General features: G+C 40.8%; 1 protein-coding gene across 1 annotated transcript in view; it reads left to right on the plus strand.

Annotated features, from left to right (window-relative positions):
- SP3 (Sp3 transcription factor) overlaps positions 1-11,531 on the plus strand; it is a 36,410-nt gene extending 24,879 nt beyond the window's left edge. The window contains exons 5-7 of the mRNA XM_054043737.1: positions 2,386-2,578; positions 8,756-8,952; positions 9,786-11,531. Coding sequence (XP_053899712.1) covers positions 2,386-2,578; positions 8,756-8,952; positions 9,786-10,102 — 707 coding nt within the window. The 3' untranslated portion in view covers positions 10,103-11,531. The remainder of the gene's footprint in view (positions 1-2,385; positions 2,579-8,755; positions 8,953-9,785) is intronic.
- Positions 11,532-24,450: the final 12,919 nt, after the last annotated feature.

Below are 24,450 nucleotides of genomic sequence, written 5' to 3' on the forward strand. Positions count from 1 at the left end.
TGACAGTCCTGCAGGCAGGAAAGGTAGATAAACCAAAAATTAGTTGAATGAAACTCTCAATTTCTCATTTTAAAAAAAATAATGCAGGAGTATACTACTTTAAATTCAGTTGAGGCAGAACAGGAATGGGAATTTAAGAGAGAAGGGCCAGAGCCTTTTGCCTTAATTCTGGTCCAGTTTGACTGACGCTTTTGTCATGTGATCTGAGAAGCAAATGGCCCAGTGGTACCAGACTGAGATATCCGAAACTTTAGAAAAATCCTCTCCATATTAGATTACCCAGTCATGGTAGCTTCAATAGCAAACCATGCTTAAGGACAGTTTTCAAACATGGCATTTACATCTGCTCATTTTCACCCCATTACTGGACTAGATGAACTCTCGAGGTCCCTTCCAGTGCACTTTTAGAAACCGGAAACAATTAGCTTTTGAGTTTGTGAACTGCTCATTTCATCTTAATAAGATATACTCCTTTACCCTGATATAACATGAATTCAGATATAACGCGGTAAAGCAGCGCTCCGGAGGAGCGGGGCTGCGCACTCCGGTGGATCAAAGCAAGTTCGATATAACGTGGTTTCACCTATAACGCAGTAAGATTTTTTTTTTTTTTTTTTTGGGGGGGGGGGGGGGCGGCTCCCAAGGACAGCGTTGAAACTGAAAGCAAGCGGACAGTGTGAAATAGAATAGAAGCATAAAAATGCAGTGGATATGATTGCTGGCACTACTCGTTTCATGCTTAATAAAAACCTGTATATTTAAAAAAATGTATTTGAAGCTGCCACAGAATTTCCACCAGTTTGCCATAGAATCTAGGGACCTTGCAACAGAATTTAGGTCCAGCTTGTCACAGAGTACAAAAGGGCCATGTCCACGAGTCAGGCCTCAGAACTGTAATTCGTTGGAGCACCAAAAGGCAACTATGGAAATGCAATACCAACATTCAGTGTTGTGGCATACTAAAACGTATGTGAAGGCATTTTGATTAGTTTTTATATGTCTGACTCTTTCCTGCCTGGTTTCCCCTTGGTTTTCTTCCTAGTCCTTGAAGCACAATTAACTGAACAAAAAACTGAATGAAGGTTATATTCCTAAATTTTAGCCCTTGCCCTTGGCTCTTCTCACACGCATTTGAGGACGAGAATGATGATCAGTTTGTGGTAGGGAGTTTTCTTTTGAAAAACCCTTTATTTTGAGCTGTGGAGTTTTTTTGCATAGTCCTATTTGTAAATTATACTTTTTATTATGTTTGTGTATGTGCTCAGAACTTAGGATGGTCTCATTCTTAAAAAAATCTAAAGAAATGGTTATAATTTAGAAACAATACAAAAATGCAAACAAAACAAGTATTTCAGTATTGACTTCAGTTTCTAGGGGTTTTGTTTTAGATACTTGTGTAAATTTAAACCCCAAGATGATACAGTAAATTATTGCAGGTTCATGGCAACTGTTTTATTTTTTCCCCTGTGTCTTTAGCGCTTTCCGAACTGCCCTTTGTGGGGAGATGTGCAAGACACTGCTTAAAGATAGCTGTTAATTTAAAGAAACAAGAACTTTGCTGTGTTTATAGATTTATTTTTAATAAAACCTAACTGAAAAGGTCTTCAAATGCAGAAAATTGTTATCCTGAAAAAGTTTTCCCCCGTTTCTCACTCACCTGCCACTACTCAGGTTCAGGTTTGTGCAGTTTCTTTCTTGCACATATTGAAATTACAAACGCTTTCCTAATACTGCTTTAAACTCCATTTTCTGATGTACTTGTTCAGGGTGGTGGTCTGTCTTGCAGAAGCTCTGAACTTGGTTCTCACGGTTTATAAAACAAACACTGAATCTTTCAGTTTACCTTTAAAATGTGTCGTTTTAAAATTGCAAATACATGCATTCAGATAATGTAACATCTTTAGTAGTTTTGTATTTATTTTTCAAGCATTTTAATTTACCTTTTACCATTCACTAAGTTTCTGAATAAATGTAGTATTAACATTTTTTAACTTTAGGCTTTGTCTGCATGGAAAGTTGTACCAGTTTAACTTTAACTGTATCAGTTTAAAAACAGATTTAAGGCTGTGCAAACCCCTGTAAGGACTCCACTCGCTTAACCCCAACCAAAAGAAAAGGTCTTGGTGGCCGTCTCTACCAAGAACAGTTCAAACTTTAAGTTTTAGACGTATTCTAGTTTTGGCTTGCTCTTTGAAAGGTAAAGTTAAATACACTTTTTAAATATGGAATAGGCTACAAGGGCACAGCAGCAATGTCAGTATGCACTAAAAACTGTTGACTTCAGAATGACACACAGTGCTCTTTGCAGTAGAGATTTCATCATTATGGTTTGCTTCTCTCTGTTTAATGGGCTATTACGAATCTATGTTTTGTTCTTTTCCTTAGATATTAGGATTAAAGAAGAGGAGCCTGATCCAGAAGAGTGGCAGCTCAGTGGCGATTCTACACTAAATACCAATGATCTATCACATTTGAGAGTACAGGTGGTAGATGAGGAAGGGGACCAAGCACATCAAGAAGGAAAAAGATTGCGACGAGTTGCTTGCACCTGTCCCAACTGTAAAGAAGGTGGTGGGAGGTATGCTACTATTTAGGGTCCATATAATACTTGTTATGCGGAAAATAAATAATGAGAAAAAATAAGAAACTCAATTATGAACTTCTTGACTGTAGCTATTGGAGATCTTCGGGCACTGAGCTTATGCAGTAAAACGTCTCCAGCTCTTGTTTTGTGTTTATGGGGAAGGGTCAGAATCTGTAGTCTAGTGAGACAAATTTTACTCCATGCTTGTTGAATTGTCCTACTGAAATGAATGGGACTATTCAACATGAGTATAGGTTGGCAGAACAAGGCCCTAAATAATATGAAAGTGTTGAATTTCTATATATGCAGATCTGAGATTGACTTTCTACCATATCTCAATTTTTAAGGATTTGATTAAGTCCTGTGTTTGTGTATTTCATGATTGATTAAACAAAGGCTTTGTCTCCTATAGTGAAGGGAATGGTATGAAAACCTGAGACAGCCAAATGGAAATATCTAGGATAGCATTATTGTATTTGAAACTATTGTATGTTGGAAAATAGCCTTTGTACTAGAATTTTCATGTCCATTTTGGCAATCTTATGTAGGTAACCATTTTAAATGGGCACCTAGTTTATTTGAAAATCAAATATAAACTTTTTGATTCTGTTTTGAGGACATATTGACATCCTAAGGTTCTACAAACCTGTTACTGTCTAAGGATTGTAAGAGGCTAGCTAAGTCTGGCTGCCCCTGTTGCTTCCACGTCTTCTCTGTTGGTTTGTTGATGTGCTTGCAAGGAAAGTACCTAAAACAGACAGCTAAAGTATTTCCTGGCAAAATGATACAGTAGAACTTAATTATGGGAAGACCTGTTAGCAGTGTTTATAGTTAAATTAGCTTCAACACTTTGTATTATAAAACCCTATTTTCAGTTGCTTATAACTTTGCTGGACTCTAACCATTTGGGCTGAAGTTTTCTATCCCTGGTGTCTGCCTCAGGCTGACCACTTTTTTGTTTTTTTATTTTTAATGTTTCAGAAAAACTGGTTCAGTAGTTTCTGATAACATAGTTAAGTTAAAATATGTTGATTTGCCCACCTTAAACTTATATCTGTTTCACTGAGAAACTTTATCACCTTCACGCTTTGGAGTTGGGACTTGAAATTTGGCAAGGGGGTTGCCTTGTTGCCAGTGATGTGCCTTTTTGAGTCTCTCCCCCTCCACACACACCCCCCCGTGAAAATCTCAGATTTGGACAAATAAGCTTCTGAAAAATCAGATTTAGCACATGCTCAGTAAAGGTTTGCTATAGGCCGGCAGCTAAATTCTCTGAAGGTTTCTTCTGCAATGGTCATGCTCCTGTATGCCAGCTAGATATTGCATGCACCATCCTCACAGTGTGACTGAGCTTGATTCATCTGAGTGCTGCAGGGGCTAAGAAGGACTTTCCCTGCAAATGCTCCTCCCAGTGGTGGGTTGCTCTGGCACCAGGCATCAAAACTGAGAGCAGGAATACCATCTTTCCTGTGCTTTTAGTGTTCCTTCTGCAATCTGCACCAGCCCAGTCAGCATGGAAAAAGTAGCCTGGCTGGACTTTAGAGGGTGGTAGGTGGGAGAGTCCGAGACAGGAGCTCAGGGAGAGGTGAGAATAAACAGAGTGGTACTGGTTTGGGGGAAGGGAAAGGGGAAGACTGAGACAAGGGGGAGGAAAGTGTAGGTAAGAGGAACACTGGGACAGGAACCAGGGGTGTGAGGAGGACTGGTTTGAGGGTGGAGCTGTCTAACCAATAGAGTGCACTCTCCTCCAGAGCCTGGAGTTACACGCAGGATTTTTGAGTTTCAGTAGTCGTATGCTGTCTAGTAAATAACTGCATATCTACTGACAAAATGTATGTCTGTTCCACCTCTAATGACTCGTGACCATTTAAAACAGCCTACTACTGCTACCAATTCCTCAGTTAGCTCCAGTGGTCGAGGTCTGTACTGATGGTCTAAAGTCCCAACCTCACTGATGACTCATAGGGGACCAGCATAGTTCTACATCGGGGTGGCCAATCTGTGGCTCCAGAGCCACATGCGGCTCTTCAGAAGTTAATATGCGGCTCCTTGTATAGGCACCGACTCTGGGGCTGGAGCTACAGGCGCCAACTTTCCAGTGTGCCAAGGGGTGCTCACTGCTCAACCCCTGGCTCTGCCACAGGCCCTGCCTCCGCTCCTCCCCCTTCCCCCACGAAACAGCTGATCAGGAGGCTCTGGGAGCGGGGAGTGGAGCTGGGGGGGGGAGGCGGCGGCTGCTGACGTATTACTGTGGTTCTTTGGCAATGTACATTGGTAAATTCTGGCTCCTTCTCAGGCTCAGGTTGGCCACCCCTGTTCTGCATTATGGAGTTTGCTTTTGTAAAAACTTAGGAAAATACATTTTTAAAAGAATGTTAGCGTTGCAAAATCAAGTGCTCAAAAGTTAAAAATGCCAGAATTAAGGTTGTCTGTGCAACCTTAATTTGGCCCCTTATGTGCATGCATTATCATAAAGTGTTCAATACATGATCACATACTATTTTTTCCACAGGACCCTTGACTTATTCAGAGCATAGAATGGCCTATGCTCAGGGAATTAATTGGGTTTGTGTAGTGAATGGTGTTATTGTCTGTGGACCCCTGGTTCATTTGTGGCAGAAGTTGGAAGGCGCCTAGTGAATGAGAAAAGATGGTGTCATGGTTAAGGCAATTGAATGCCTTAGAATTGGATTCTGTCCCTGTCTCTGCCACAAAGTTCCTCTGTGATGCTGGGCAAGCCACTAAAACCAAACTTTTCACAGGTAGCCACTAATTCTCTCTGCCCAATTTGAGACATCTGAGGCCTAATTTTCACAATTGTGGAGCACTCAAACTCACAACTGCAACTGAAGTCAATTGGAGCTGTGCTTTGAACTTATAAAGTACTCTGAAAAATAAGGTCTTTGGTATCTCAAGCTAGGCATTCATAATCGGTGAATGCTTGACAGTTTTGGCTTTAATCTCCCTATCTGTACAATGGGGTCACTTAATATCAATTTACTTGTTTGAAGAGCTCAGATAATACAGTGATGAATGTGCATGATGAGCAAAGCCCATTAGGAATTTAATAATTCTATATTTAATATAGGTTTTAAATGGTTAGGGACTAAATAAGGTGTGGAACCATACCTTGAATGGTACATATGTAGAAAAAGTATTGAATAGCTTCCCATTCAGTGAATGCTGTCCTTCCTCTACACTGAATAAGACAGGTATCCTGTGGAAAAGGTAGACTGTGACTCTGTAGTTACAGTCTGTATCATAATCCAGATTCTTGTGCATATTTGTTAAGGTTGTATAGGCAATCTTAACGCTGGCATTTTCTACCTTAGGTACTTATCTGGTCCCCATCACATAGTATCCAATTGTCTCACAATCTTTATTGTATTTAATGAAGCACTATTTATCCCCATTTCAAATCAATTTCATTGAAATCAAATAGGACTTATATGCCTAAATACCTGTGAGGCTCTGGGCCTATGTGACTTACCATGGGTCACACAAGATGTTTGGCACAGCAGGAATTGAACCCATGTTTCCACAGTCCAGGTTAGTGCTCTAACCACTGGACCATCCTTCCTCATATGCTTCTGAGTGTTTGACTACGCAGCCTTAACATTCTTCTAATGAAATCTTTTTGAATATAATTGTATGTCTTACACAGACACTCTCCCAAAATGTTTTAGTGTTAATTACAAGATAGGGAGATAGAATGTGGCATATGTTGCTGAACAGTGGTGTAAAGATAAAGTATACAAAACATATCAAACTATTGGATTGTAAGATCAGTAAGTAGTGTGGAAGGCATAAGCAAGGGGTGAACATGTCTTGTGATTATATGAAATAAGAATAATGATCAGAGATGGCAAGAGCTTTCAGAGAATACTTCCACCTGCCATGACAATACTCGGGGTAGGGTGTGGGGGAGGAGGAGGAATACGTACAAAAGGCAAGTGCTAGACACTCAGCGAACCAGCACTTAGGGGAGAAAAGAGAGACAGGCTGGAACAAGTAAAGAATAAGGGGTTTTCAAAACAAAGGCGGTCTTGAACTGGATCCTGAAATGAAGGTGGATCCATTGAGTTGAGGATTGAGGGAGCATGGTCATATTAAAAGGTGACGAGGAATAGATTAGGTAGGTCTCTTTCTTGAAGTCAGGCTACTTTCAGCTGATGGATGAGTCAATATGGAATTGTTGCAGGCAGCGTAAGTTACTTACACTATGAGCTACTGTGGTTCCCAGCCGTCTTCAGGATCTGGGCAATTAATTTTTTTTCTAAAGTTAGGTTTCTAAATCCCTTTGGAATCAGCTGAATACTCTGCTCTATTGAAAATTGGTCTGTTTATTTGGGTTACTTAATACAGGTTTAGAAGCCTAACTTTAGACACTTTAAAAAAAATCTTAACCCGCAGAGAAAGTGGTGAGCTAAGGATATATCTACACAGCACCATTACCCCATGGCAGCAAGTCTCAGAGCCTGGGTTAACTGACGCGGGCTCATGGGACTTCACTCTGCAGGGCTAAAAATAGTAGTGTAGATGTTCCGGCTCAGACTGGAACCCAGGCTCTGAAACCCTGCACAGGAGGTGCTGGAGTCTGAGCCTGGACTCCAGCCTGAACCTGAACGTCTGCCCTGATCTTTTTAGCCCCTCATTGTGAACCCAAGTCAGGTGACCTGCACCCTTCGACTTGCTGCTTGCCAGTCTTCTTTTTGCTGTGTAGACATATCCTAGCAGCCAAAGTTGAAACTAAAGTTAGGGGCAAATGGAAGGACTCAGTTGAGATTTGAAGTAGAAGAGAGAGATGTTTGAGATGTTCCTGTTCGCCAGAAAAACTACATTTCACTTTGGATATTTAATTGAAAAATGAAGATGAAGCAAGAAGTGTTCTTGGTCAAGACTGGTGGAGATGGAAGAGTCAATTCTGTCAAAAGATATGTACAACTTGGTATCATAAGCATAAAAGTAACAAGTAAGTTGATCTAAGAGGGACAAGGAAGAAAAAAAGTACAAGGCAGAGAACCTAACTTTGTATGATGCTGTAAGGGTTAGAGGTGTCTCCAGCAAGAGTGATTTGATGGATGGGAGTAGACATGTGACTGGGAACCAAATAGGCCCATATGGCTATGGAATTGATTCAGGAACATTGTTATGCCATTTTCTCTTTGATTGAATTGCTGCAATGCATTATATTCTGAGCCCTGTGTATTCGTAGTTTTACAGCTATTGGATTTCTTGTGGTGTCAAACCACTTTTACAGAATTGTTCTCTGGAATTGAAGCATTCATTTAAAAAAACGGGGAAGGGGAAAAGGGGTGCAATTCTGCCTTCATTTTTGTGAGGAAATCTTGAAAACACTAACAAAGTGCAAAACAATTCCATTCCCCCCCGCCCCCCCCCCCCCCCAAGTCATGGACAGCCTGAAATGATAACTTAGGTATAGATAGATTGATCCATTGATCTCATCTGGCTTTAAGTCTGACAATTTAAATGTCAAAATCATTAATCATTTCACTTCTGCTCATTTTAGCAGAAACTTGTGTGACAGGAGAGAAGAAGTTTGTCTGTCCGGAATGTTCAAAACGCTTTATGAGGAGTGACCACCTTGCCAAACACATAGCAGAAACATTCAGCTAATTTTTTTATTTTACAATCTGAAATAGCATTCTGTGCCTCCCTAAGGTGCCAAAAGCCCTATCTATCCCCTTCCCAGCTGCCAAAATCTCCAGCTTCCCCTTTCACAGCTTCAACAGTGCAGTTGTTCTTTGTGAATACACAAGTCTTTGCAATATTAAAATCCTGAAAATATGGGGATTATAAATGGACTTTCTGCTATCTATTTATATATTGGGCTACACGAATGATTGTATTTTTCAATTTCATATTTCTTTAAAAGCCTGCACTTTGTCATTTCAATGAAGTTACTGCTGAATTTTCAGTCTACTGCATTAAAGTGCTGCAGAATCCAGGAACTGTGCTGCAGAATTTAGATCCAGCTTCCTGTGGAGTACACAGGGCTTTCATTAGATGTGTAGTTACTCTGAAAATCCACTCAGATTAACATACGGAACTATTTGGATACATTTTTCCAAATGGTACAAAATATCTATTGTTTAGGAGAAATAACTTAGATTTGCTGAATAATTTTAGTATTTGTTTTTTTTTAAACAGAGGCTCTAATTTGGGAAAAAAGAAACAACACATCTGTCACATCCCAGGGTGTGGGAAAGTTTATGGGAAGACTTCACATTTGAGAGCTCATCTCCGCTGGCATTCTGGAGAGCGCCCATTTGTTTGTACTTGGATGTTCTGTGGTAAAAGGTTCACTCGCAGTGATGAGTTACAGCGACACAGAAGAACACATACAGGTTATCAATGTTTGATTTTTGGCAAATTTGATTGGAGGAATGTGAATGATAAAAATTTCTTAAAATCCGCCAAATTTTTCCTCTGATTATTCTTCCACTGACTTCATGAAAGTTGTGCTAGTGTATCTGAGAGCAAAGTTGGTCTGTGATCTGTTTATTTTGTAATAATAATGAGATGTCCCCTCCCCATATTAAATACCAAATATTTAATTTTGAAATCTGTTTCTATTAAAAATAACTTTTTCTACAATATCTAATACATCATGAAGTGGTAGGGGCTTCAGAACTCTAGAGCTTAAAGGGACACTGAGAACGTAAAAATCACAGTACCATTTGAAAATCGTGCACATACTGTTGTTACAAGTGACCCATGGATTACGATAACTGAAAGCAATTTAAAAAAATCTATTTTTAAAATAGCTTATTTTATGCTTTTGATAGTTTTCTGTATAATTAATGTACCTACTAGTCATGTGCATCAGTCTCAAGCCCCACTCTGGGGGAACTCATCTGCACTCTGTTTTCCATACCTGGCAAGAGGTTACAGCAGCATTGAAACTGAAGAGGCAGCAAATGGGTCCAAGCATGTTGGTTGATGTCAAAAAACCCTTTGTAACCTCACCAAAGGAACAGAAAAATGCTTTAAAAAAAATTCTTTTTAAAGTGTGTGGAGGAGAAGGGTGTGTTTGTGTGTGAAAGAGAGAAAACCATGTCCTTTTAACAAAAAATAAGTTGACAGTGTCCCACTAGTGCACCTTTCTCATCAACGTGATCTATGGATATATGGTTTATTGTTCATAAAAATAATTTCTCTTTGTTATCTTGTGTGACAGGAGAGAAGAAGTTTGTCTGTCCGGAATGTTCAAAACGCTTTATGAGGAGTGACCACCTTGCCAAACACATTAAAACACATCAGAATAAAAAAGGTATTCACTCTAGCAGTACAGTGTTGGCATCAGTAGAAGCAACACCTGATGATACTTTGATTACTGCAGGAGGAACAACACTTATCCTTGCAAATATTCAACAAGGTTCTGTTTCGGGAATAGGGACTGTTAATACATCTGGCACCAGCAATCAAGATATTCTTACCAACACTGAAATACCTTTACAGCTTGTCACAGTTTCTGGAAATGAGACAATGGAATAAATATTACACAAGATACCTATTAATTGTGGTTATTTTTATACAGTAGTGAGAAAAATATTGTTCCTAAGTTCTTAGATATCTTTTTATTGATGTGCAAAAATTTTTGGATTGACAGTAACTTGGTTATACATGACACTGAAATGCCTTACTTTGTATGATATTCCATAGTATATTAAAATGGTAAAATTGCATGGGTTTTGTAGGTACTTTTGGAATCTAGAAGAGATGAAATTTTACCAAGTTATATTAAAAAATGAATTTAATGATGGGAATGGTAGTCTAACCAAATGCATCAATCCTGTGTGGTTTAGTGTAAAAATGAGAACATGTTGGTATTTATCTATTGTAAGATAAAAAGAAGTTGATGGGTGAAAAGAAATCATGTTATGATAAAAGAAATTTTGTAATTTTCTTGATGACTGGAATTTTTATTATGCATAACTGACAAATCAAGTTTCCAAGCAAATGTTACATAGTGTAGGCTTTACTTAGCTCATCAGCTTGTCATTTTGAAGCTAATTATTTTAATTAGGTTAACTATGTACAATATTTTAAGCATTACTCTTGTAAGATTTTGAAAACTACATTTTAACATGGAACTCTAGGGATAGTCACCTTTTAAATCCTGTTGAAAAGCCATGTTTAAGATTTAATTTGCCAAAATGATGTCTTGTTAATATTCTTTCAATAACCAAGTTGGGCAATATAACCAATGTTAAAAAAAAAAGTTTAAAATGTTTAAAAAACTGTATAGGTTGAGGCATTTGGGTGGTAAGGCAAATGTTATAGTGAAATATATCCCTTTCCTTGAACACTGGAGGACCAAAAATTAGGTGTATTGCGTCTCAGCAGTGATTTTTATCAAATCTTGTTTCCAAAAACATCTGTCTGCCAGGGCCTTAAAAGCCATCATGTAATTTACCAGTAAAAATATAACATATGCAAATATAACAGAAAATCACTTCCATAGTGACAATACTCCCAACCATATGGATATTAGTCATAGTGAACTAGGGGTTTTACAAGGTTTTTTTTAATTTGTTGTTTAGCTTTTGGTTAGTCAATCTGCATTTAAATATCAACCATCTTTCCTTTTTCGCTTCTTCCCTTAAATTGTATGTATCCAGTACATTTAACTGATAAACATATATGTTTTTTATTATGCTGAATTTTCTTTTTATTTTTAATTACTGTTTATATTTTCAATTATAGAAAATGTACAAAATAAAGTTACTTAGCCAGTCTGTAAGTTCTATACCATTTTCCAGAAATGTACAACAATAATTACAGCAGTTCACCTATTTACAAACATTTGGAAATCTGTTCGTTATCCTTAAAACCACCTCAAATTTAAAGGCTACCTTATTGTACGTTTAAAGTGTATTATAACAGTGTGGTAGTTAATAAAACACTATTTTTTTTCTTTTGACTTGGCGTTTACTGCATTCCTTTGTGCTACGTTACAAGGTGTGATATGCTAACACATGTTTAATAGCTCCAGTTTTTCTTCAACAAACTTCATAATGAAAATAGTTGTATTTTTTTCTGACCTTGCTCTGATATAGTTGACCCTTTAAATTCCTGTTGCGCAAGGGAAGGGTCAACAATGGAAAGAGGATGTGACAATGGCCTCGGTGAAGAGGAAGAGGAGTTGCAGAAGAATACTGAGCTTATGAGTTCTGAGTAACAGAGAGGACGGTGTTTTCAGCTGCAGCAAGGAGGTGGAGAGCTCATAGGAAAGAGCAGTTTTTTAACTATGTTGTGAGAGTTGGTGGCAGGACATGCAGGAAGATGTCTCAATCAGCAGTGCATGACTAGACTGGGGAGAGGTTGGGGTGCCAAGATAGATTTGGGATGCTGATCTGGGGGAGAGTGTAGAAGAAGAGATGAATAGAAGAGTGAGACCTACAGAGCGTGGGAGATGTTAGGTGGTAGAGATACTGAAAAAGGCGGTGGAGAAGGTAATAGAGTATAGAGTCCAGGAACCCAACAGAGGGGATGGGGTTCAGCACAAGAATGGTGATGCCAAATGTAGCAGAAAAATCAGAGGATGATCATGAAGAATCCTTGGATTTGGCCAGGAATAGGTCATTTGTGACTTTTTAAGGCAGCTTTGGTGGAGTAAAGTTGGGCAAAAGTCAAAGTGCTGTGAGTGACAGGAACAGTCCAAGCGTTTAATTGGGTCGCCCTTAAGAGAGTTCAGGAGCCAGCCCGTTTTCTCAGATGAATGAATTGCAGCTCAACACTGAAAAGCGTTCTTAAAAATGATGTTTTGGGTTACTTTGTGACTTGCACATCAAATCTGTTTTAGTTTACAAGTAAAAAGATGTTTTCTGTCTGGCCTGTAAAGTCAACCTGGAATCTACAGGTCATTCTGGATTCTTTCTACCTTGCACTTGAACAGCAATAAAGATTCTGCAGTTGGGGCGTAATTAATATTAATCTGTTGATGATGCTTGAGTCAGAACAGAAACTAGTTCTCTCCAATAGCTGTATTGGCTTTGTAACAAAAATGTATTTTAATTATTGAACAGGTATGACTTATTGCATACATGGAACAGATCTGCTGAGTAAGAAGGTGCCATATTTACATAACCATTTTTCAGAGCAGAACTGCACTTTAAAATGTGACTTTCTAGTCTATAATTAGAACAAACATCTTTGAGGAACTATTCATGTGTCCTTTCTGTTCTCCTAAAAAAGAAGTAAATTGAACCCAAAGCAGTATGATCAGTGGTGATGCAGGTCATAGTAAATCTTTGTAGAAGGTTCTTCAGTATGTTTGTATGATAGCCAGTCAAAGTGCATGATATCAGAATTTTCAAAAGCTCATTTTTATGAGTGGGGGGAAGGGGGTCTTTTCCTGCCAAACAATATTGATATTAATGTCATAGTTTGCACTGTAATTTTGCTTTTACCATTGTTAATGCTTCCTGATCGCCGAAACCTGAAGAGGGATCAGTTCATTTGTGCGCTCAGGATGGCGGTAGAACGTTTCTGGCAGATGGAAGGAGGATTGTGAATCAGAAGACATCTCAATGGCTGTTCAGTGACTAATTCCTGCTGAATTTCACGTAATGTAAAATGAAAACTTCTATGAGCAGTACAGTAAAGAGTTATGCACAGCCAAGCTCTTTTATCTGAGGCTGTAATTTATATTCTCTAAAGACGCCATCTGTGCAGGATTCTCATTCTTGGGCCCTGTGTCTCCACTGCAAATCATGTAGGAATCTCCCCTAGCTTGTAAGATTTTTGGCTCTGATACATCCGTAGCCCTGTGTGAGGGGTTCTGCCTTTTGGAGTATGCACTATTAAATCCCAAGAAAATTCTAGGTACTTTTTTTGAGACTGCAGTCAGCACAGGTATTTCCCAGAGAAGCTGACTTGTGTAGTTTTGGTTCTATCTGGCTTAGCAGCTAAAGGGGTTGGGGTTTTCCATTCCAATTTCTAACCAGTGTTCTAGTTCACTGAGCCTGGTAACCTGGCTTTTTTCAGCACATACTTTTTTATGTTTTCTTCTGTTTCCTCTGCAGATCCGCTTGAGGTGTCATCACCATAGCCAAAGATTGCCTGGATATGACTTGAGCTCCCAGCAGAAACCCATTGGGAGACTGTTCATGTATCATTATTTGCAGAACTGGATTAAAATTTTCCATCAAAACTGTTTTTTGGTGGAAAATTGGGTTTTCAGCTAAACAAGAATTTTTATCTAAATAAATTTTCAGTGAAAATTTCAATATTTCATTGAAAAACTGAAATATGTTGACCAACCATTAAAATATTTTGATTCAAAATAGCACTCCCATTCTCCTCCGCGGATAGTGCTCTCTGGCTAGATTCCCATGATGCACCATGGCCAGGGACTCCTATGGTGCACCCCCTCTACTCACCAAGAGTGGAGAAATTGGTGCATCATAGGAAATGTGGTTTGGTCAGAGAGGCAGGCCCACAGAGAAGAATGGGACCATAAGGCACTAGAACTACAACTCCCAAGAAGCACTGCAGCATTTGTTTGAATCAAAATATTTTGGGGGTTGGCCAAAACATTTAGCCAGGAAGTCAAAATTTTCTGGAGAGAAGAATAATCCCTGTTTTCTGACCAGGTCTAATTATTTGGGATCCTGGCAGAAAGGGCTGTTGACAGACCTGTGTCCACTGGATCTCCAATCTCATTCGATACTATATTAGGCTTCTCTTAGAAGGTACTGTGAGGATCAGTATCACAGAATCCATTTCAGCCTGGGGACATTTGTATCTTGTGGAGAATTTTGGTATCTGAAAATTTAACATCTTGTAGCTGAAAACTTTGGTATTTTGATATATCAACACCTTGAGTCTGCACACAGATGGCTCTGAACCCTGTCCGCCTCATCACCATAGCCAGTGTCTGAGTGACTTGGAGTATTTTTGGTGTCTTGGCACCTGACCACAGAGAGCATAAAGTCCTGTAATATATAAGTTCTTCTGGACACTTGCATTCACAGCATGTCAATATTCTGCTAACTGGGCCCACTTGCCTACTACCACAGAATGGCGTTAAATACCCTTTGCCTCTCAAGATGTGTTACTGGAAACAGTGTAGGATGCAGGAACAGGGAAGCATGATGATGATGTCATGCCTGTTGAGAGATGGGAAGGCAACAGAAAGCCTTCTGGTATATTGGGCTGTATTAGTAGGAGCATTGCCAGCAGATCGAGGGAAGTGATTATTCCCCTCTATTCGACACTGGTGAGGCCACACGTGGAGCATTGCGTCCAGTTTTGGTCTCCCAACTACAGAAGGGATGTGGACAAATTGGAGAAAGTCCAGCGGAGGGCAACAAAAATGATAGGGAGCTGGGGCACATGACCTACAAGGAGAGGCTGAGGGAACTGGGGTTATTTAGTCTGCAGAAGAGAAGAATGAGGGGGGATTTGATAGCAGCCTTCAACTACCTGAAGGGGGGATCCAAAGAGGATGGAGCTTAGCTGTTCAGTGGTGGCAAATGACAGAATAAGAAGCAATGGTCTCAAGTTGCAGTGGGGAAAGTCTAGGTTGGATATTAGGAAACACTGTTTCACTAGGAGGGTGGTGAAGCACTGGAATGGGTTACCTAAGGAGGTGGTGGAATCTCCATCCTTAGAGGTTTTTAAGGCCCAGCTTGACAAAGCCTTGGCTGGGATGATTTAGTTGGTGTGATCCTGCTTTGAGCAGGGGATTAGAGTAGATGACCTCCTGAGGTCTCTTTCAACCCTAATAGTTTACGATTCTATGAACAGGAAAAGGTGCACAAAACCTTCCTTCTGCTCGAAAGCAGCTTTTCTTCCTCCACAGCATGACTGGGTGGTGGTGGTCCAGGTATGCAAGCTTTTTTTTGTTTTCTCTGTCATCCCAGAATCAATCATCTTTAGATTCATATTGCCACCTCTACTTACTAGTACTCATCTGTATCCCGCTGTACTTTAAAGTAATTTCTGGCTCTTAGGATACTTGCCAAATATTGGACACCTCCCATGGAGGGAAATGGCAAGATTATTTTTGTGTTTTGCCTCTTCAACTGGCATCACTACAGTATTCTCCTAAATAGTGTGGCAGTAGGCCTATCCTACCTGCACAAACTTGCAGTGCATCTGTTCTTCAGTTGGACTGTTTATTGAATAAATAACATCACTTTGAGATCTGATGCACAGTCCTTATCAAGCTGAGTGTTGCAGGCCCTAGTTAGCCTGAGTCACAACTTGCCCCTGGTGGGCAATTGGTTTGGACACTATAGAAAGCCTACCTGAGGCTGCCCATCTATCTCTTATCTCAGGTCACCACAAGTTGCTGAAAATGTTATTGAAGAGTGAAATGGATAGTTGTTTGGTTCTGCTTACCAGGACTTCCTTTTGTTGCTAATGTGTTGGTACTTACCATAGTATATTATCATATTATGCTTCCTCAACTGAGTTCCCAGTGGAGGATGGAAGTCACAAGATTCTTCCATTGTCGCTCACAGGGATATAAAGGTGACCTGGATTTCGTATCTGGGGTGCAGTTCAGAATAATTTCTAATTAGTAAGGTTCTCTGAGACTGCCCTTAAAACTGGCTGGGCTGGAGAGCAGGTCTATACTTAAGAGATGAAAGAGACTTATGTGACTAAGCTTCAACACTCAGGGTGCTTATTTACAATAAGTACAAGACCTATATGCCCATGTGCTTGGACCTTGGCATTCCTGAATGTACTAATGACACGTGGAATCCTGTCAGATTACAGGCTTCTTGTGATTATCTCAGACAAAAACAGGTTCTAGCCATTTCTGTTACCCTGTTTCCCCGAAAATAAGACATCCTCCGAAAATAAGGCCTACTTACAGTTTTGCCTCTCGTTGTAATATAAGGCATCCCCCCGATAATAAGACCTCCCCGATAATAAGGCATCCACCGATAATAAGGCATTTTTCATTTCTGAAAAATAAGACATCCCCTGAAAATAAGACCTAGCGCATCTTTGGGAGCAAAAATTAATATAAGACACTGTCTTATTTTCGGGGAAACAGGGTAGCTGCTTGCCTAGCAGAGAGGAAATGTGATCACAAAGATAATGAAGTAATCACTTTAACACTCATATGGAGGATCTCTGATGGGGGGATGAAGGTTCAGATTTTCCTCTGGGAAAGGAGCTAGAGAGAGCTCATCTGAGCAACAGTTATCAATCTTTCGCTCAGGGCATTTAGAAGAGTCAGTGTTAGCTAATTATTCTTTGAGTAGTGTCCCTATGGGTGCTCCTCTGTAGGTGTGCTTGCGCCGCTGATCAGAGAACTTGGGAAGCAGTGTCTGTTAGGCCTGCACCTGAGGCTAGTCAGCGTGGGTGGGCTAAACCCTCTCCTCCCCCCCCCCCCCCCACATCAGTTCCTTCTCAAGTGCCCCTGGCTAGAAATGGAGCTATTCGTAGTTTTTTTTATTTTTATTTTCGTTCTCTCTAAATAAATTAAATAAAAGACTTTATTTTTCCTGCTTTTTCTTCACTGGGGACCCTTTCCATAATGGGTATGACCGGTTCACTGGGCTTCAGAAGTGCCTTTCTCGCCAAGAGGCGATCCCCGTCGTAGACCAGCACTGCCAGTGCATACGCTGCCTCAGGGAAGACCACATTCAGCAAATGTGTGATCTCTGCCAGCACCTCAAGCCCAGGTCTCGTAAGGATAGAGAGCTCAGACGGATCATAATTGAGGCCTTTCTCCGACCCTCTCTGGACATGCGCTATGAGTCACCTGGCAGACGTGAGTCTTCTCTGCAGCCCTCAACATCTAAAGGCTATGCGTCAAAGAAACAAGCTGCTGACTCCTAATAAATCATCGAAAAAAATAGCAGGAATTCCTCACAGGGAGCCCTGAGATGACTGCAAACGATCTCTGGCATACTCGGTATCCTTGATATCATCGGCACTGGGACAATCCCACCCCGGTACCTATGGCTCACGGAAATCTACAGAGGCAGATACCATTGACGAGCCTACAGACTTGATGGGCATGGGCACCAAGTCAACGGCACTGAGGGACCAGGACAGGAGTAAGCACTCCACTAAGAAGGCATTGCCAGTATGCAATTCTCTATCGGTATTGCCATCAACACGTCATCCGGCACCAGAATGACTGGTATGGGCATCTCTCCATCCCTCCCGGTACCGCCAATGGCACCACGTTGGTCGGTACTGTCTGAATTCCAGCACTTGAAAGACCTCCATGTATTCAACATACTGGAGTTCCTCTTCTCGGCACGAGGACCCCTGCACTGAGTCATTGCCCAGCCCGGGAGTCTTCCCCGCTGCCCTCCCATGCTCCCCCATTCTCTAGTGAGGGCTCAGATAGTGAACTGGAGGAAGTGGCATCACATTACTCCTCCCTAGCTCCTTATGGTGCCCAGTATCAACAGGGGCCCTAAGCATACCCTCAGATGGCTCCACCACCACCACCTTGGTACAGCCACCCATGGGCACCACCAACGAGCTCTATGCCAACACCATCCCAGTGGCCATACTGCGACCCTTGGGCTGTATATTGCCACCATATCTCTTGAGCTCCCCACCCTCCCAAGACCCCTCGAGGCACACCTCTTTGTGGCATCCAGAGCTTCGGAACCTCCAGAAAAAATTGTGGAGAAACAGGAGGGCGGTGCTCAGAAAGAGGTGAACCTAAGGACCATATTCTCCTCCTCCACCATCTCTGGCTGATTACTTTCGCCTCTTCCAGGACCTAACGTAGAAAGTGTCAGACACTCTCCAAATACCACTAGAAGAAGTCAAAGACACCCACCATCATCTCCTTGACTTACACCATTCATCTGCATCCTCAAAAATCTTGCTACACATTAATAAGGCCATTCTGGCCCCTGCAAAAATCATTTGGCAGACCCCAGCATTGGTGGCACCTACCTAGCAAGGGAGACTGAATGCCTCTTCTCCAAACCTCCACCCAACTCCATTGTGATGGATGTGGTAAATTCCCACAGCTGTCAACACCCAGATGAGGTCCACTTCCTATGATAGCGACTGGAAGTGTTTGGTCCTTTTCAGGAGGAAGGCATACTTCTCAGCCACTCTTCAATTTCGAATAATCAATTACCAAGTCCTGATGGCGAAATACAACTACGTAAACTATTAAAAACTGAATTATTTTATTGAGCAGTTACCTGAGTAGCATCACAACCAATTTAAGGCCATCATCCAAGAGGGACAGTTAGTTGCCAAGACAACACTACAGTCTGCCAGTGATTCAGCTGACACAGCAGTCAGGTCCATCTCCATGGCTGTGGTAATGCGACGTGCGTCATGGCTCCATATGTCAGGCTTCCAGAAGGAGGTACAGTCGACCATTGAAGACCTTTCCTTTGAAGGCACTAAGCTCTTTGTGGAGAAGACTGATGCCTCTCTTCACACCCTGAAGGATTCTAGGGCTGCTCTCCATTCATGAAAAAAGAACGAGGAGTACTTGTGGCATCTTTGAGACTAACAAATTTATTTGGGCATAAGCTTTCGTGGGCTAAAACCCACTTCATCAGATGCATGCAGTGGAAAATACAGTCGGAAAATATATATAATACACACACACACCATGAAAAAATGGGAGTTGCCATAACTCTAAATCTACATGCCAGGACAAAAGAGAAAATTTAGTCCACAGCCCCAGCACAAACCATGCACCTCCCAATACCTGGCTCAGCATTACTACAAGCCACACAGAAAGAAAAATAGATTTTTGAGGTGTAAACCTAATGGCCTGCAATCTTCCTTGTTTCAGCCATCCATGTCCAAGTACCAATTTTGATGTGTTGGTCAAGGCGTCAATAGACCCCTCCCCACAACCTCTACAGCTGACCACTGCTATCCCATGGGGAAGGGAGGTTGGAGACCCATACTAGACGTCAAAGCTCAAAAATTCAAGATGGTCACTCTAGCAATGATCATTCCAGCATTGGAACAGGAAGACTGGTTTTTGGCCCTTGACCTTTAGAATGCCTACTTTCATATCTCAATCCTACCGACTCAGACAATTCCTCAGATTCACTCCATGACGAGACCATTACCAGGACAGGGTACTCCCCTTCGGGCAATCATCAGCCCTGAGAGTATTTTCCAAGGTGCTCTCAGTAGTGACTGCACGCTTATGCTCCCAGGGGATCGTGATTTACCCTTATCTCGACTATTGCATCTTCAGAGCCCAGTCTCTCCAAGAGGCTTGCCAAGTCACCAAAGCTGCAATGCACTTGTTCATAGAACTGGGCCTACTGATCAATGCCCAGAAATCAACCCTTATTCCGATGCAACACCCAGAATTCATAAGCACCGACCTCGACTCTTTACAAGCCAGAGCTCTCCTACCTCAGCACAGATTCGTCTCCCTGGCCACACTCATAAAGATTGTTTAAGCAGTCTGCAAATATCAACCAGATGCTACTTCCAACTCTTGCGGCATATGGCAGCAGGCACAGCGATAATACCTCATGCCAGATTGGTTCAGCTCAGCGTACAGACCAAACAGGGACCGACTAGACAAACCCCTGTCACCGCGTAGCAGGACCAAAAACTCCTTAGACTGGTGGAAAGACCCAGACAACATTTATAAAGGGACCCCCAATTGTGGGGAGTGCATCTAAATGACCGCACGACACAAGTCACGTAGTCACCCACAGGGAGATCCTTTCACATCAACCTCCTGATTTCTGCTTTTGTCCCCTCCTCTCCCATATAAATTGAAGGCATTTTATAAACTTTCATGATATTCTCTCTTTCCAAAAGGTTGATCTTTACCAAATCATTCTCCTGAGGTTTTCTAAAGCATTATACTTCAAAATAGTTTTCATTTATATAGTGTTTCCCATGACTGTCTCCATCTTTCATTCTATTTACATGTTGTTGCCGTAATATCCCACATAGGAAGTAGCAGTTACACATGGTATAGAATGAACTGGGTTGTTTTTTGGAGACGGGAAGGTGTTAAATTGCTCCTTATTTCCCTACTCAGTTGCTTTCCTAAGTGACTAGTTCTATTCAATAAGAATGTAATTAACAACAGCCTCATGGACATGGTTCATTCTCTGTGTACTATACACTCCAACCAGCAGTATCACTTCTATCCCACAGGCCACAATGTGGTATCTCCATTTTTTAAACAGTTCACTTGTCTGCTTATGCTGGATGCTTTATGTTCTGATGTTCAGCTTTGCCCCTCTATATTTTAGACCTGAAATTCTCAGTCTGTGCTGGAATGTGCTGGAGTTAGTAGGCTGTTCTCTGCTACATTTCTTTTTAAAAGATTACTTAACTATTTACCTGAGGGATTGAAATGGCCCGATTTTCAGTCAGGAAATTAATGCCAATTTTATTCTTTCAAAATAGCCAATTATATATTTACTCATCCTTGAGAGCCAGTAAATACATGAAAAAAGAACAGGAGTACTTGTGGCACCTTAGAGACTAACACATTTATTTGAGCATAAGCTTTCGTGGGCTACAGCCCACTTCATCAGATGCATAGAAGGGAACATATAGTAAGAAGATATATATACATACAGAGAACATGAAAAAGTGGAAGTAGCCATACCAACTGTAAGAGGCTAATTCATTAAGATGAGCTATTATCTTCTGTTGTCACGCAAGCACATAAAACCATATTATTGTGGACATTGCTCCACCCATCAAGACTCGGGTTAACAATGTCATCCTGTAGACCTTTTGCACACTGCTCAATTTCTCTTTCATACACTTTATCCAGCAATTTGCCTGTGACATCTGCTCTGTTGGGTGGACTGAATCTTTGTCTTAATGAACCAGTTAATGAAGTGTGGATTCTCAATCATATGGAAAGGAGAGTTTGTTGCATAAACAAACCGGGCAATTTTTTCATCAATTACCTCTTTTTGTAATCTGTTGGTTCTAATCACAAACTTATCTATGGTTGTTTCTGGATGACGGAGATTTTTTTATTTTTTTTTTATTTTTGCTACAGGTGATGTACTGTAGCTATGTGACATACATGATGTGACTGAAACACTACCATTTGCAGAGAACTGTGAAACTATAGAAAATGATGGTGATCTTGAAGGTCGATATTCTTCAGAATCCTGCATGTTGAGGATGGATTCTCCTAAACAAAATAAGGCAATGCAGTTATTTAATTATTACCACCATATTGCTCATTTAGTATGACTCATTGCATTCACTGACACTCAGAACTACTTTAAAGGTGAAATTGTGAAAGGAAGATCTGCCTATTTCAGCTATTTATTTTTTGTCACGCCTGCATCTAAAGTGATAGTAACATAGAGTAACAACTATATTTTTTGCTCAAACATGAGAATTCAAGAATAGTCCAGAAAGAAGACAGGCAGTCCTTAAGAAAGAAGTATGAAATAAAAAAGTTTGCCAACCCGAAGACCCTGTATGTTCAGACATGTTCCTTTCATCATCTTCAATGCCGCTTCCTCCTGAGAAGAAACACTTCTGATGACGTTGTTTCATTCGGGTAACCAGGCCTTGCATTTCTGCGTTGCACTGTTTGCATTTTGCACACATGCCTGTCTTACCCACAGGTAGAGGAATATTCCCAAACTGGGTCTCTTTTACGGCCTGCTGCCATTATAGGTTTTCCCTTCTAGTGAGAATGGTATGGTAGATATCAAATCAATGAAGGCTACACTCAGAAGGACTCAAGACTTCTGTAATATGCTGCTCAAACCGTTCCACTTTTGTTTCTACTGCCTGTCCCTCCCTTCTCACATATATCTCCAGACTGCTTCTCCTTGTCCAGATCTATTCCGCCCCCAACAATCTTCTATTCATTGTACTTTTTGAAACTTTGCACTTTAGAGAGAGGTAAGGGATTGACTCTGTGTACACAAATTTGCAGAGGGACAATAGGGTTGAGGTCTGCTATTTCTCACCTCTACATATTTATTATTTATTTATTTATTTATTTAAAAATATTTTTGCTGTTAACAAGCACGTTATCTCTGGAGACACACATCCACAGTTTGAGACCTTCAAAACTAAGCATCTCTGATGGTATCTTCTAGACTGAGCACTGAGTCCCATTGCAGAGTTAGAAAGATTAACCTAAATAATCTATACAGAAGCCCCTGGAACCTCATCAGAATAGGTCCCTAATTCATGAATTATTGGAACTCAATTACAAAACTTTTCTTAAACATTACATGAATATATTTTCTCATACTATGGGATTATAAATTCTAATTCTTATTCCATGATGAGATATCTTTGAGCTATAATGTATCTTAATTAAACTCTCTTTAGATAGGTTTTTTCCTCAAAAAGCATTTTATCAAAAAAATCTGATTTAAATAAAACTGATTTTTTTAAATCGATTTTTATCCACCCTGTTTGTGTGACCTTAGACAAATCTCTGTGCCTCTGCCTCAGTTTCCCCATCAGTAAGTGGAAATGATACTTTCTTTGTAAATTGCTTTGAGATCTATTAACACACACAAAGTGCTATATCAGAGCTAACTATGAGTATTTCTTGGAGAGATTTTCTTTCACAGCTGTCTATTGTATTCTATTTAAGTTCTTATGCTGTGCTCAACCCTGTGATATTGAATGGCCTTTCCAACTAACAGTGTATCCTTATCTACTCTCTACTCTTTTCCCTCTTATTTCTTAACAGCAGGAGTTAAGGGAACAATGTCTGTCCCAGCTTGAGTTTCGTGGGGTCCTTTGTTGGATTTAAGATGACAGCACTGAGCTAATTAGCCAGACATTCCTTGTTGTACAAGCCTTATGGTAACTGCTTCCTGTATTGCCTGGGTTTTCTCCTAAGCTTCAAGACTATCACTCACTAAAGTTTGTGTCAGAAAATGTAATTTAATGTGGTTTTTAGTACTTAATAGTGCTCTATAATTGATATAATTGTCCTCTGGTAAGACAACGCCTTTAGTCCACACCCTGGTTTTCCTTTGGGCTGTGACAACAATTACTGATCAGGCCTCGTCTACACTAGAAAGGGTTTGCTATACTCGTATAGCTATACCAGCAAACGCTCCTAACACAGTTGCAGTTTATGCTGGCAAGAGAGTTCTTTTGCTGGTATAGCTCATAGCAATTCCCTGGGGGGGGGGGGAAGCTATGCCAACAAAAGCACTTTTTGCTGGTATGACTGTCTACACCAAGGCCTTTGTCAATGTAAAAAAAAAAATAAAAAAAAAAATAAAAAATCACACCCCTGAACACCATTACTGTTCATAAGGTCTCTCCCTGACTTGCACAAACATAGGTGTCATTTGCAGTAATAATAATGAAAGAAAATGCAGTGCAACCTAAGGCGACTGCCTTTCTTTGGATGCAGCTAGAGACAGGTGTCACGTTACTCGACTGCCATTGTTTGCTCAGACACAGGTAGCTCAATTTACTGCTGTCAGTTCCTAGGAGCAGGTGACACTGATGGCACAGTGAGGGAGGTGTTCAATCCTTTTTCGGGAAGCTTGAACACCAGCATCAGAGCTGTAGTTACTGCAGTGAAGTCTTGCCAGCCAGCAGTCCTCCCTGTGTCTCTTTCACCTTTCAGCAAAATGCTTGCAGCCACCCCTTCTCCAAATGCTAGTGTAGCCACTGTGCATTGCATGGAAGTCAGAGTGCCTGCTGCTTTGGCTGACCCTGAAAAGCAACGAGAGTGGAGTCGTACTGCATCGTATGAATGTTCTCCGCAGGCACCAGCTACAACAGTGCAGCATAGGGGGCTCCACAGGGCACAGTGGCCCAAATACCGTTCAAATACTACCCAGATACACCTTTCAAAAGCCAGTGCTCCCACCACCAACGCTAACTCAAGTGCACAGACTATTTACAGGACAGGAGCAAGCCTTGAAGGCCCTGAG

Source organism: Malaclemys terrapin, chromosome 11 (assembly GCF_027887155.1).
Source record: "Malaclemys terrapin pileata isolate rMalTer1 chromosome 11, rMalTer1.hap1, whole genome shotgun sequence".
NCBI lineage: Eukaryota > Metazoa > Chordata > Testudines > Emydidae > Malaclemys > Malaclemys terrapin.